At 40.5% G+C, this 15,157-nt stretch overlaps 1 protein-coding gene across 4 annotated transcripts in view; it reads right to left on the reverse strand.

Annotated features, from left to right (window-relative positions):
- Nucleotides 1-5,795: 5,795 nt before the first annotated feature.
- The window catches only part of LOC149066799 (limulus clotting factor C-like), a 58,749-nt gene continuing 49,387 nt past the window's right edge, over nt 5,796-15,157 (reverse strand). For 2 of the 4 annotated variants that reach the window (XM_089253200.1, XM_089253197.1), the window contains 5 exons: nt 9,652-9,739; nt 8,753-8,955; nt 7,588-7,877; nt 7,320-7,487; nt 5,815-6,175 (listed from right to left, as the gene is read on the reverse strand). In XM_089253200.1, coding sequence (XP_089109326.1) covers nt 5,825-6,175; nt 7,320-7,487; nt 7,588-7,877; nt 8,753-8,955; nt 9,652-9,739 — 1,100 coding nt within the window. In that variant the 3' untranslated portion in view covers nt 5,815-5,824. Of the gene's footprint in view, nt 6,176-7,319; nt 7,488-7,587; nt 7,878-8,752; nt 8,956-9,651; nt 9,740-15,157 lie in introns of all 4 variants that reach the window. The other 2 variants (XM_089253199.1, XM_089253201.1) reach the window with 2 other exon arrangements.

The raw sequence follows: 15,157 nt of genomic DNA on the forward strand, positions 1-15,157 counted from the left end.
GGTATGACTCAAAAGCGTGATGTCGTGAATTTTTACTGTGTTAAATTTTGTTGTAAAGGCTACGCTGCCGCCCCTTACAACCTGCCGCCCGAGTGCACCGCACCCCTTGCACCCTCGCTTAAGCCGCCCCTCTCCCAATAGATTATCACAGCAATGTAGTTTTAAAAAATTTTAAATTTCGCGGGTATTTTTCCTCATGTATGATTTGATTTCTTGGAGTTCGTTGTAACTGAATTCGACTTTATTTCTTTTCAGCAGAGGCAATGGATTGGCACCCCCTTTCAAAATTCATAAAAAAATACCCCAGAGCAATCATTCTCTATTAGATTTTTATAAATATATTTCCCATCAGACCACTCAGTGCTGGCTGAAGATAGCTTTGTGCTAAACTAGATGGCTATCCATCTGTAATTGCATGAAAACGATGTGTTTTTTTACAAGCTTTCATTTTTCCACCCATCTACTTCTTGGATTACATTTACTACCAGCACTCAAAAGAATGTCAATGAATGGTCAACAAATCTTTGTCTGTTTTCTTTATGGCAGCCCTCTTTGAATGAAAAGTCTGAACACACAATCTTCTGTCTTTACAGTTATTCCATTTTGCTTAAACCTCTTCTATAGTTTGTGTCAGGGCCTTCTATCACCCCCAAGTCGTAAAACCCACTGAGATTACATGAACCACTTTTTTTGTTTCCTTCTTCCTCATGTTAATGTTACTTGAATGGGGAAAAATTATGAAAAATATATTTTATGCGTTTTGTTTGAAATTAAATTTTTTTAGTCACTCTGACTAAAAAACTTCAATGCCACAAATTTTTTCGTGGCCCCCGTATCAGTAGACGTGGCTCCGCTTTTGCAAGATTTTCATCCGTGGCCCCCCTGGAATATCCTAGGGCCCCCGGTTGAGAACCACTGGTTTAGTGTACATACCTACGTTTGACTGCAGTAGTCTTGAATGAAACGGTTTCTGCTCAGCTCTGCGAACCCTTAGCCCACCACCTCAAAACCCGGCACCATTGGCACAGTGACTCGAAACAACGAGCCAGTGATACCATTGCCACGACGATGTTGTGTGTAAGTGGCTGAGCAACTGACCTCCAAATGCAGAGAGGACGAACGCAAAGGGTTCGCTCACTCAAACTGCCGGGGGTCACGATGCTCGGTACCTCTCTGGTCCACAGAGCTAAGCCAAACTAACAGGGGAGAAAGAACAACGAATCACAAAATCATCAAACGTAGACATTGGGAACCCTTCCCAGAGGCTACCTAACCGTGTACAATGCCCACGACCGAAGCCTTAAAAACTGTGATTCTTACCTGAATCTAGATTAAGCCTCGTACAGAGGCCTTCCTTCGAGGTTAGACGCAAACACGTCTTACCGGAATGGAATCTCCAACACGAATGATTTTCAACAGACGTTTCAACACCTCCAAAATGTATTTTTAAAAGATTCCGTTGCTCAATAATGAGCGAGAAAGTAATTCATTTGTTGAAACACATTGTTATTCAACTATGGTAAGAACGAATCACAGTGGTGCGCAAACCGTGGGTCGTATCAATGAACTGAGGTGAGGTTGGGGGGGGGGGGTTCATGAGAGATTCTCCAAGGTAAAAACTTACAATAAATTTGTCAAATTCTGCTTCTGCAATAACCAATATATCGGCTACGCCATGCCAGAATCACGAATGTGCAATGTCCTCGCAAAAAAAAAAAGAACGTGGGAAATGACATTTGAATGGATTCTCTAGCCATGTTACTCTATGGAAGCTATTTTCCTAAGATGTTTTGTAACGTGTGCTTGGTTTAACGATGCTTGGTTAACGAAAAATTGCATGGTTAATTACATACGTTATCTTTATATAACATTTAACAATAGATGACAGCGCATTCTATAAAAATAATCACTCGGTCACATAAATTACGAGTTATCCCTTAAATTCATAAACAGATTTCCAGAATCTGAAATGTTCACACCTTTAGTTAATACAACTGCACCAATAGCGCTTCATCCATCGAATGCCAACATTGCAATGAGAACCAGTAACAGAGAAATTCAGGATTGAGTTGTAAATCGCACATCTCCTGCAGTTCGTAGGACTGTGGTTTGTATATTTCCAGTGATTCACTTTTGTGCAGCGCTCTCTATCAGTAAAAATTTGAACTATTTTTTTTTTTCGTCACAAAAAATCACCATCTCGTCACAATAATTTTTTTCACGAAAACGTCATTCAAATATACCAATTCTTTCAATTTTTCCGAATTTTTAAAACCACAGTTGAATCCCGTTTTAACGAATACCGTTATAGCGAAAAATCTCGTTTTAAATGAACACTTTTCGAATTCCCCATATAAGCACCTGGAATTCCTTTATAACGAAATTTCTTTATAACCAAGTGATTTCTTCGGTCTCTTGAAGCTCGTTATCACGGGATTCGACTGTATTTATGAATTTAAGGGATAACTCGTAATTTATGTGACCGAGTGATTATTTTTATGGAATTCGCTGTCATCTATTGTTGAATGTTATATAAAGATAACGTATGTAATTAACCATGCAATTTTTCTGCATCAGCTTAAGAAAACTTTTTTTCAGCGAGAAAACTAATAACTAAAATTTTGATAAAAGTAGATAATTTTACAATTTTTGCAATAACAATTTGACTCATACATTTCCAAAAAGTACTTTCTTTGATAATATTTTTTTATAATTGAATATGTGAATACCTTCGGATTACACAAAACTATAAACATGAGGGGGAAATCTTCAATACAATCATCAGTAAAATTTTGAAAATTTTGAATGATGATTTATCTTAACAAGATGATCCTACAACCTATAGGATTAATCAAGGCCCGATTATATGGGGTGGACGACGAGAAGTTCTAGACTGAGTTTTAAATATTAATAACAAATCAACCAATTTAGATAAAACAGTGCGGTTGCACTAAGGCCGGGATTGCACTATCTTGAATGGTGAAACGCTGGTCCTCGCTGATTGTAGGCTCAGCTGATAGCCCCTTTACCATATCTATGACGATTCGAAAACATTAGTGCGCTATAAGCAGATATTAGTTTAATAGCGTATAATAGAGAATATACTATAAATAAATTTTCTGGTGCCATTTTTGGGCTAGAAAAATACAATGGATACAGCAAAATCAAGTTAGACGATGTGTGGGGAGGACCATACCACAGGTCCCTGGGTCGGTCTTAGAACTAGTCGCACCCTGTACAAAAACGGTGTCGGCGCCGCCACCGCCCCCCCCCAGGCACGGATCCAGAGTGATGTGTCGGAGGCGACTTTTGCTAGCCATCACTGTCCCGTGAAATACGGGACAGATTCTCCCATATTATCAGGCTCTTGATGGGGTGATCGTCTCCATCGCCCTCGCACCTGTCTCCCCCTTCCTGGTTGCATATAAAGGGGATGAAGTCGGATAAGCTTCGTTTAACCCCCATCCCCTAGAGAATGGGATTACTGCTATTTGACTTGTAAACATGCTTAAAAACCAACTTTTTTGATTTAATTTTAAGAGATTTAAAAACAAAACATCACACATTTAACGCAGGATATACTCATCACAAGAGATCTATCTTCTTCACACATATTAATTAATTGAATTTTATAGTAAAATACGGGTAGTGCACGCATCACGAATGGGCTAAACTTATAATGGATGTGATATTTCCGCATGATTTCTTTCATATTTATAAAATGTATGAACTTTATTTGAAATTATCCCTTTCAGACCCCAGTACTAAGAAACGGATGCGGTAGGTCCGTAACTAGGCTGAGGCAACTTGGGCAGTGCCCCAAGCCGAATGGGGGAAAAGGGCTCTTACAACTCCTCCTTTTTCTGAGCATAACCATTTCAAGGAGACTCCAAGAAAAGTCTGCCCCGAGAAAGCACGCAGAGGTACTGGGGAAGGGGTTGTTTTCCCCTCTGTAGATTTTTTTTAACCTCAGGATCTTCTTCTTCAATTTCAACGATAACGCACAATTCTTGAAATTTAGGCTGAACATCCACGAGGTTCAAAAAAGGATATCTAAAGTGAAAAAAGCAACCCCGCACGTTTGTGCATGCAGGGTCTAAAAAGATTATGCATAATCGCCGGTAAAAGTGATAAATGTTGCGAAATTTATCAAACTTGCCGAGAGATTATCCATTATTGATATGGTTTATCAATTCAACACACATTTGATGTGTGGTGGTCGAGTGGTTATAGTGACGGACTCGCGATGCGAGGATCCGGGTTCGAACCCCACAGTGGTGGTCGGCTGAAGTTGGTTTTCTGTGGTTCCCAACTTCAAGGCGCAAATGCGAGCCGATCTCCCCGTTAAAAAGTCTCGCCACAGAGAGCAACAGTCCTACAACGATAAATCATTCAATCATAACACTTCACTCATAGTTAAAAAAACTGGTGGCAGATGGCAGCACTACACATAACAAGCATTACAGAGAAACAAAAACTTCACGTGTCAGGTTTCACTACACGTACACGCACATTCCCGCATGTACCGATTCGTTGGGGGTTCCGCGGGGGGGGGGTGCATATGTGGTGTAGCAGTAGTAGGTAGGGCCTCCAAAAAATGGCTCGGGGATCCATGATGTTCTTAACCAGAAATTTTGTGAGTAAAATAGCAACATGATTTTGCCGCCCCCACCCCTGTAAAATTTTATGATTTTATAACTGTGTTTTTGTTCACGTAAATTTTGACGTCAGGGCAGTTGTCCCTTTGCTTCTCTCTGATCAACTCCTGATCTGGTCAGCGTTGCAATCACGGTATGCACACGGCCTGCATGCAATTTTGTAAGTCCTGCATATCATTTGGAAATTTAACCCTTACACTGATTTCTCCCGTGGAAAGGCCTGCTTTCCTAAAATGTTCTGTCAGAGTTTCAGAAGCAACTGCTTTACAATACATGGCTTATCAAAACCACAACAAGTACAGAAACGGAAACCCAAGGGTGAATGATGTACACCTCTCATTTCCAAGAATAGATTGCGCAAAAAGTTTCGGTGTAGCAATTTAACATTTTGTATGATCCTTTGGTCTGTTGGTTGCCAAACACTCACATTGTTTGTGTGAAATTTTCCGTTAAAGGGTATATGGGTGTATATGTATATATATATATATATACATATAATTTTTCTTTCCATTTCCGCGTTAAGGTGTGAACATGAAACTGAAATGGCATGTTCGAAATAAAATATATGTGTATATATGATATATATAGATTCGGATCCATGTAATACATGTACGTATATATGCATAATAAAGCATCCGTCACAGCCCAGTCCCTCATCCTTGTCAGTGGCTAAAATTGACAATTGCCGATAGAGCCTGGGCGGTACTACACAGAGTATAAATACCTACCACAGTATAAATGGAAATGTCCAAATGTCGCGAGGCAGCTTTGTGTACTGTGTTACTTGCATACTTTTTTATTTCCGCGGCCATGCCCTAGAAGTTTTCGGGGGACTCAGGGGATTCGGAGGGACACACTCACACTTCCAGCTCAATCGGTACTCATCAGTAGTAAATTGCCTATGGTGATAGAGACCTGAGATCTGTTCGGTTTGAATGAATAAATGAATTACAACAGCCCCTCACGATAATTAGAAGACCTCTGTGAATTCGGTTTCTTAGCAAAATTTATAAGCTGTACAAAATTCACGAAAGAACAAACATCCAGGGATCTTCCTCATTGTTCTCCCTACGATGAGAAGGGAGTACGAACTGTACTAACGGAGTGTCAAAAAAAGAAAACTTTTGGACCGCAAATAGTTAAAAATAGCCAGCTTTATTATCGCTTCAGATATACAGTTTGATCCAATCGACGAACTTTCCGACTTTTGTGAAACCTGCAAATTGTTTAGGAATACCACAGCCATTGGCACTGCCCCAACTGATTATGCCTTCCAGTATCCACCTGGGAGGCCTCTGGTAACTGTCTGGGAACATCATGATTCCACCGCTGTCTCCCGTGCAGGTATCCGAACGACCTTCCTCGTAACCGGCGCAGAACATGTTCTCGGTCACGGATATGGTCTTCAGGCCCTTTCTGTAATTTTCCTCGCACCGGGACCTCGACACAACTGGCAGGATGGTCTCCCTGAGTGCATCTGTGAAACGGTTTTCCTCGGTCAATCCCCATCCGAGTACCTGAAAAACGAAAGATTTACACAAATATATACTCGTGTTAATAATTATTTACCGACAGTAATGTTTGCATAGAGTGGTTAGGGTGTATTCACGTCAGCAGACACGGCAAACATTTTTTAACACAAAAATGTCTGTCTGCGCAGTGACGATACGACAGATATCAATGCGTTCATTGGTTTTATGTTTAAGAATGTCTGCTGTGTCTGACATGTCTCGTTGAGTGGTTGTAGATGCGAATCCACCTTTAATCTTCGCAACCCATGGGACTGTTTTTCGAAATTAGTGAAACAGTGACGTAATAAGTATATTCATAACAAGACTGTGAGTGGATTCGGATGACCCATGTCAGAGTCCCCTACGGCCCAAGTAACACGATCGCATTTCCCCCCCCCCCATAGCGAAACCACAAACCACATGCTTTCACACATAAATACATTAGAAGCAACACGTCGAGTTTCTCTTTTTCCTCGCCTGGAATTCTATTTTTCTAGGACACATTTTTCTTGTACTGAGATACGTACAAGATTGCGCGACATGAGCACATTCCTCTCACAATAGAAGTCACGTTTTCATGCATGTGCCTCTGAGCCAATGAAAACCTTTGATAGATATCAGGCGATTGCTTTCAACCAATAGCAGGTTTTTCCACCGACTTGGTGTGAAAACACACGATGCTTTTTCGGCAGAGAGATTCTAGGAGTTGGTCGGCCAACACGTCACGTTTGAGTATGCTGTAACTCTCTCTCTCTCTCTCTCTCTCGTCTTCCCCGGGTTGAGCGCCCCTAATGATGACTGGTGGGTGAAAGAAATCATTGTTAAGACCTCTCATGGAGGAGATGTATGGGTGAATGAAACTAAGTTATTGTATTTTATTGTTTTTACTGAGTGAGAACTTGTGTATTGTTATCTTACCATGTTTTTATAAATGTTATTGTCCCTCCTTAAGGGAAAAATTTGAGTGATAAAAATAAAACGAGTTTAATGTTAACATACAACAAATGTAGTATCTTGAATATTTTTCGCCATGTCCTTTTCACAATTTCTGTATCATATTATGTCGCGCAAAAGTTTCAGACAGTCGCTCCGCGACAATAGCCCCACATTTACTTCTAAAATTTTATAAAAAGTGTCCAAAAATATTTACCACTCCGAGTTGTCCATCTCTGATATTATCTGACGTTGTTGCTTCGGTTGGCAAACAGATAGGCTGGACTCGACTCGTGAACTCCACGGGTGATTCCAGTTCCAGCAGAGCAATGTCTGAGTCGTACTTGATAAAATCGTAATTCATGTGGACAATGATCCGACGAACCTAACAATAAAAACAGTCCACCATTTATCTTCAAGGGCATAACAAAGGTGGTTGAATTCAAACCAGTAACGTTGATTAGTTTGAGCATGATTCCGCAAACCTTTCTTGTCTGTACGTGCTTGTCGTCCTTCTCGAAGCTCCTGTAGTACTTGCCGCAATGGACGGTGATCAATCGTTGGTCGATCAGCATCGCCGAGTGTTCTCTGGTTATACAATGAGCAGCCGTCAAGACAAATTTCTCGCCGACCAGAGCCCCTCCGCAAACCAAATACGGGCTGTAATCCGGTTTAACAGATACAGAGATGGCAACCTGCCAGGGCCACTGACCTATTTCTGTCGAGTTTCCATAAATTATGAAAGGTGTCCTCGGGGAGTCAGATTTGCCACAATCTACAGGCAAATGTAAAGAAGGTAATTATTACAAATCATATGAATACAAATTTACATTTACTGACACCTGCTGCTCTCGATTACTAATTATCAGCAGTAATCCAGAGGAACTAGAATAAATTATACAAGAACAGACGAAGGCAAGTATTCAGGTGGGTTTGAAAATGAATCTTCAGAAGACTAAAATTACGTTCAATTCCTTTGCTTCGAAGCAGATCTTGCTCAGCAACACAGAGATAGAAGAAGAAAGCTATGTAAGCTCCGGGACAAGAAATTGCCATGGACAACGAATCATTAATGGAATAAACTGAAGAATCAAAATCGGATGGAGCATTTTTGACAAAAACCGTGTTATTCTAAACAACCACATGCCCTTATGCCTGAAAATAAAAGTGTGTAACCAGCGTGTGCTACAAGCACTGACTTATGGAGCTGAAACATGGACACTCACAAGCAAGAAGATACAAAGGCTACAGACAAACAACTCAAAGGAGCATGGAAAGAGATATATGTTAGACCTCGCAAGGAGAGACTGAAAACGAATCACTTGAATAAGAAACCACACAAAGGTATATGATACCGTGGAAAGAATCAAACGTTTAAAATGGATGTGAGATGGACATATTTCAAGAACTCAGGGCAATAGATGGACTCAAGTACTCTGGATTGGTGCAGCCCTCGTGGTGTTAAATGTCCGAGAAGGGTGTCTCAAAACAAGATGGATTGGCGAGGTCAGAAAAGTAGCTGGGATGGCAAATCATCAGACAGAGCAAAATGGAAAAATTTAGAGGATACCTTCATCCAACAGTATATTGAATATGGTTGATGATTGCTCTCGATCGAATGTCTTTAAAATCAAGAACAAGAACGCTTACCAAACTCTTTCGCTTTACCTGGTACGCAAGCTGGTTTGTTGCCGCTCCAAGTACCAGAGACTTGACAAGTTTGGTACTCGGATCCGTAGAGTTTGTAGAATCGGGTCCGACACCTGTAGTGTATCCTAAAACCGACTGGAAACGTTCTGATCGGCAGATCACTCCTGATTCTCCCTAATCCACTGGTGGTATCGTCTTTATCTCTTGAAATGAATCAATAGAAGACCATTTCTCAATTTTAATGCATCAAATATATACATCAATTGCGCACAAAAACTGTTTAAAATGAATTACATATAAATAATACAAGGAGGGCAAAAAGTCCGTAGAAACTTTAAAAATTCATAAAAACCGGAAAAATAACCGAAATAAAAACGGTCTAGAGGGTTAGCATCGCTAGGTAACGGGAATTTTTTTAAGACAGTAAAAAAACCTCAAAAACAGTCGATAGCTGGCGCTGACGTACACAAGTCAAAGAAAGGATACGCATATAAAGAACAGAATGATTCCAAATCGTTTATTACAGCAGCATGTGTTCCACATGACCACCACCACAGGGGACACTATATTGCAGGCGAGTCACAAATTCAGCAACGGCAGAGTGCAGCAGGTGCACATACACGGTTTACAACGGTGAACTGATTGTGGATTAGGAGCGCAAGTTCTAATAACCGTCTCATTTGCATATTTCCATCGAAGTCGTATCATTGCCCCCTACCGGCTGTTTTTTTAATTTTTTTTTTCTGTCATAAACAAATTCCCGTGATTTAGCGATGCTAACCCTGCAAACCGTTTTTTATTTCGGTTATTTTTCCGATTTTTATTCATTTTTAAAGTTTCTACGGATTTTTTTCCCCACCCTGTACATTTAAAATAAATGAAAATAAGAATTTTCTTACTCAGTAACAAGAAGAAACCCTAGTAGGAAGTCAGGTCTAAAGAAACGAACCAGAGAATTTCTTGGCGTACTTGTAAAGGCGCAATAATCTGTGAAAGATCCAAAACAAATAAGATATGCATGAATTTTTGGTTTCCACTATGAGGATAGTTAAATTTATCACGTTACTAAAAGCCAACGGACATTATAGTCGTCGAGTCCGAAGGTACCAGCTGTCGTTTGTAACTGTATATCATTCATATCACCTACCCTCAAGGACTCAAGATCTGGTAGCACAAAATGCTTATACCGCCTGTGCGGCAACGCGTATGTATCTTATTATTCTAAACGCGGAAATCTGCTTTTTTTTTTTTACACTTTTCATACATGGTAATTAAAAACTCATGGGTGATTGAAACTCACTTTAACACGTTCACTGCTAATGAACGGCATCGATTAGTGATAGCCTAATGAAGGACAGATAGATAGAACCGCTCACAACCCCGGATTGATGGGCTAGGTACCGTTTCGTCCTTTCCCGGTTCATCCTTAGGTCAAAATAGACCCGTTTCATCCGATCACATCTTTCCCCTCCCCTCCCTCATGTCGATAGGGATTACTGTCAATCAAGATAAAACACCCGGTGGTTTCACAAGTTCTCATAGATAGAGCTCCTGGAAATACCTCGTTTAGAAATACCCTGGAAATAGCAGCGTTTCTCAACCTTTTACAGGATATTTAAATTCAGGAGTAAAATATACATAGTATATTATACAGGAATGTCCCGTCTTGGTTTTGATAAAGTCTACGTTATTCATATTTTCGAAATTAAATACCTTATATCCGAGTTATGCAAGATTCACCTATGTATCTCGCTTATGAAGTCACTGTGTACTGTATGGAATAATGTAATACAATCACCCTGTGGTACAATTTTTTTTTTACTTTGGTTAGGTAGCCAATGGACATTAAGTACAATAGCTACAACGAACAACGGGTACTCGACATGTTATCCCCCCCCATGAAGGTGTAATCTTGATAACAAAGGGGGGGGGGATAAGAGCGGATAAAATCACGTTCTCACCTCGGATGAAACGGGAAAGGCAAAGCACCTTACTTCCGTTAACTCAAAAGAGGAAGAGTTGTGTCGGAAAAGTTAGCAAAGATTTATAGTGGTGGCTCCCCTTGCCCCGTGCTCGCAAGTATCGAATCACTCGCGTCGTTCTCCCCATGAAGACTGCCATCAACTCGATTCAACGTACAAGACATTTGACTGAAATGGACAGCTTTACCAAATGACTAGGGAGAAAAATTGCACGTGCCCCAGTGGTACATAAGGACCGGAGACCGCAGACTGGGATTTCGAAAGAAATGTGGGCAAGAAAGAAGAAGAAGCTAGCATGTTGTAGTGGCGTCATGAAGGACTTGTACTAGGAGGCTCATGACGCCATGGTGGCGTCATGTACAAATCTAGTTTTAATCTTAAATAAAAATGCGCCCCACGGACTCGACAAGCAATTTAGGCCCCGCAGTGAACTTGTTAAGGAGTGATAGAACGCGTCTGAACGAGCAGTTTTCGTCATACAATGTATGATTGTTTACACAAGTAGTGAACCGCTAGACGGTGCAGCTTACTGCTTGCGTTTAGTCTTATGGATTGTAGGAGGGATGGAAAGGCAGACATGCGTTTGTTGTATAATTCTGCGATCAAGAATGCTCTGAAATGGTACCGGGTTATTTTACGACAAGACGCCAGATTGAAAAACCTTTGAGCTATTGCACCGGTGTCTGTGTGAAACGGATTTCCTTGTGGCGTCCTTACACTCTTAGCTAGTCCTGTATCCTACATGCCACTGACATGCCACTGGCCCGTTTCGCACAGACACCGGTGAAATCGATCAAATGTTTTTTTTTCTTTGGATCTGAAACATGTTTTACAGAAAACATTCCCGGTACAGCCTTTGGGCTTCCAGAGCATTCCCGGATGCAGCACCCATGTATGGAATGCTTGTCCGTTCTTTCCAGATTCATGAAAGGAAACCAGTCATCCCTTTTTACAATACACAATATAAGTGACGATAAGTTGCGAAATTTAGAACTTAATGAGTTTAGCGATATTTTCGTCTAGTGGTTCAACGCTTGCTTTAAGACCATTCAATTACTGCTTGAATGATGCTTGTTTATATATGCTGTATCGCTCCTCAAAGTTTTTTCCATGAGTTCCGACACTCACTTGTATATAATTCTGCATATACAGATATGTGTTTGATGCTCACTTATAGAAGGTGTCTCATAAATAAAGGTAAAAAAAAGTTCAAGGGGAAGTAGAGAACATAAAAAGTATTGGGAATTGCATAGGGGAACCCATGGCCGGAAACGTCACCGCACGTCTGTAGACGGCGCTGTTCATGAAAGCGTTGGGGTTTTTTTTTGGGGAGCAACTTGAAGCTGCCGTGTATGAAGCATCTGTCGAGTCTAAAATGGATCTGCTTGCAATAATCATCTGCGTTGCTGCTGATACATAAGAAAATCCAGGTGCCTTCGACCGTGTCTGCCAATCCATGGTCCGTCGATGCATCTTATATTTAAATGTGAAACCCGTATGGCGAATCACATTCGCCAGGTCGGGGTAAGTAACTCATATAAATGTGAAAGTTGTATGTATGTTTATTTGTTTTTTATACAAATCTACAATTTTTGACCGATCGTCGCCAAATTTTGCGTATGTACCAAAGGAACGGGATTTAACCATAGGCTACTTTAAAAGTTCATCAGAACTGGTTAAATTCCCGAAATGGGCGAAAAACCGTCGAGCAACAATGGTTCCTGGGCCCCAAAAATCACTTTCGGAAAGTTTACTTTGGTTACCGTGGTTTTCTAACTATGCGTTTAATACATGCCCATGCTTTTACAATGGTTTGCCTCTTCTTTAATGTGCCAGTATTATGTAAAGTATAACAGTTTATTCCTTTATAATGGTTTGTCACTTTTTCAATTCTCCCAATAATTGAAGAAAAATCGGGAAGCGCCAGGTATTTTTACTAGTAGCGTGTAATTCGGAAACACCGATCCTCTCCTATAACGTTCTGAAATGGAATCATCTACCACGCTATTTGTAATATTTATGTGCAACTAATGTTTTCGATAATGTCTGTCTTGCATCCTTTCATTTCTTGTACCTGTGCGACCACTTTCCCTTGATGGTTTCCGTTCATGGGTTCCTATGCAATTATCAATCCTTTTGATGTTCCCTACACCCTCTCCCTTTTCGTTTGTACCTATATTTCTATAATCACGTGACAAAGGCTTTGATTATAGGTAAGGACAAAAATGTCGATGTTGTTTATCTTGATTTTCAGAAGACACTTTAAACCGAGGACATGGATCGGATCCAACACGATAACTCTTGAAGCGTTTGCACGAGATTGGGATTGAGGGCAACTTGCTGAATTGGATAGAATCTTGGTTAAGAGATAGGTCACAACGGGTTAGGGTAAACTGTTAATTTCTTGATTGGACAAGCGCCATAAATGGAGTTCCTCAAGGAAATGTCCTTGGCCCCATACCATACATTTTTTTCACTTTTTATCGATAAACTTGATCAGGGTATCGATGGGATTGCTAGCGAATACGCAGATGACGTGAAGCTGATGGGAGTAGTCATGAATTAAAGCGATAGGAAGTTGCTCCAGACCAACTTAAACAGGATTGCAACATGGGCATATCAATGGAGCATGACGTTTAACGTTGACAAGTACGTGGTCGCTCATTTTGTTTCGGACAACCAACGTTTCACTTATGAGTGTAATGGTGATATTATTCCGAATGCAATTAGGGTCACTGATCTAGATATTCATATTTATGAGCGGCTTAGGTTTTCTGAACATTGTTCAGCAGTGGTCAAAAAAATAAAGTAGAATGCTCGGTTTCATTCTCAAATGGGTATCTTCACGTTCTCCTAGACTGATCCTTCTACTTTTCCGGGGCTAAGTTCGACCTGGATTGCCGTGTGTCGTCACGTTTTAGAGACTATACTTTCTTTGCATTGGTCGGGTGGGGTACAGAGAAGAGCCACGTGTGCTCTTGATAGCACACGGGGCTTAAGCTATGAACATAACACCAAACATGCCCCCCCCCGCTAATTCCCTTGCAGGATATAAGCGGAGAACAGAGACTTGACTTGACTTTTTTGAATATATTAACATTGGAAGAGCGCAGATGTCGGGAAATACGATTGAAGTGTTTAAAATTTTCAACGGGATGGATAGGATGAACCGTGATATAATTATGCATCGTCAATCAACTGCAAAGACACTTCAAAATCCATTGGTAATGGACAATTTTGGTTGTGATGTTACAAAGAGTTTTCTCTAATGGGATTGTGAATAAATGGAATGGCTTATCTCTCTAGGGGTCGTGAATTCTAAACACAATTGACACGTTTAAAAAAGGAAATACGATAAACATATTGGGGTAAATCAAGAAGCTATTCATTCTTAGATGAGACAACCACAATGTTTCATTTACAAATACAAATACAAATACAAATACAACGCCACAACAGGCAAAATGCCCAACGAGGTGGCTGATAAAAAGATGCCCATAAAAATATGGTTGTCATATGTTTCAAAAATACAGCAACCCAATTAAAAATGCAATTAACACAAATTACAAACAATATATACACATGATAAAATATTATACAATGCCCATAAAGAATACTTATGGTTGTCTTATTCTAAGTATGGATAGCTTCTCGATTTACCCCAACATGTTTATCGTATTTCTTTTTAAACGTGTCAATTGTGTTACAATTTACTACCTCCGGGGGTAAGCTATTCCATTTATTAACAACCCTATTGGAGAAAAATTCCCTGCGACACCATAACCTTGCATTGTCCCTCACCAATCGATACTGGTGTCCCCTTGTAAAAGCAGTCGATTGGCGGTGTACTAAAAGTTCATGGTCCATCCTATCCATCCCATTGAAAATTTTGAACACTTCGATCATATCTCCTCGACACCTGCGTTCCTCCAATGTAAACATATTCAAAAAATGAAGTCTTTCTTCATAACTCAAGCCCTGTGTGCCAATAAGGACACGCGTAGCTCTTCTCTGCACCCCTTCAACCAAGTCTATGTCCCTCTGTAGGTATGGTCTCCAAAACCTTACAGCATACTCCAGTCCAGGACGAACTAAGCCTCGAAAAAGCGGAAGAATGACTTTAGGAGAACGCGAAGAGACCTTTTTGAAAATGAGACCAAGCATTCTATTCGATTTTTTGACAACCGCTGAACAATGTTCAGAAAACTTAAGTCGCTCGTCAATGAGAATTCCCAAATCGGTGACTCTAGTTGCATCCGGGATAGTGACACCATTCAACTCGTAAGAGAACCGTGGGTTGTTCGAACCAAAATGAGCGACCATGCACTTATCTACGCTAAACGTCATGCTCCATTCATTTGCCCATGCTGCAATCTTGTTTAAGTTGGTCTGGAGCAACTCCCTATCGCTTTCATTCCCGATT

The sequence above is a fragment of the Pholcus phalangioides genome, unplaced genomic scaffold, assembly GCF_987345545.1.
Source record: "Pholcus phalangioides strain wild (caught in Gottingen) unplaced genomic scaffold, Ppha-v1.0 ptg000032l_1, whole genome shotgun sequence".
Lineage (NCBI taxonomy): Eukaryota > Metazoa > Arthropoda > Arachnida > Araneae > Pholcidae > Pholcus > Pholcus phalangioides.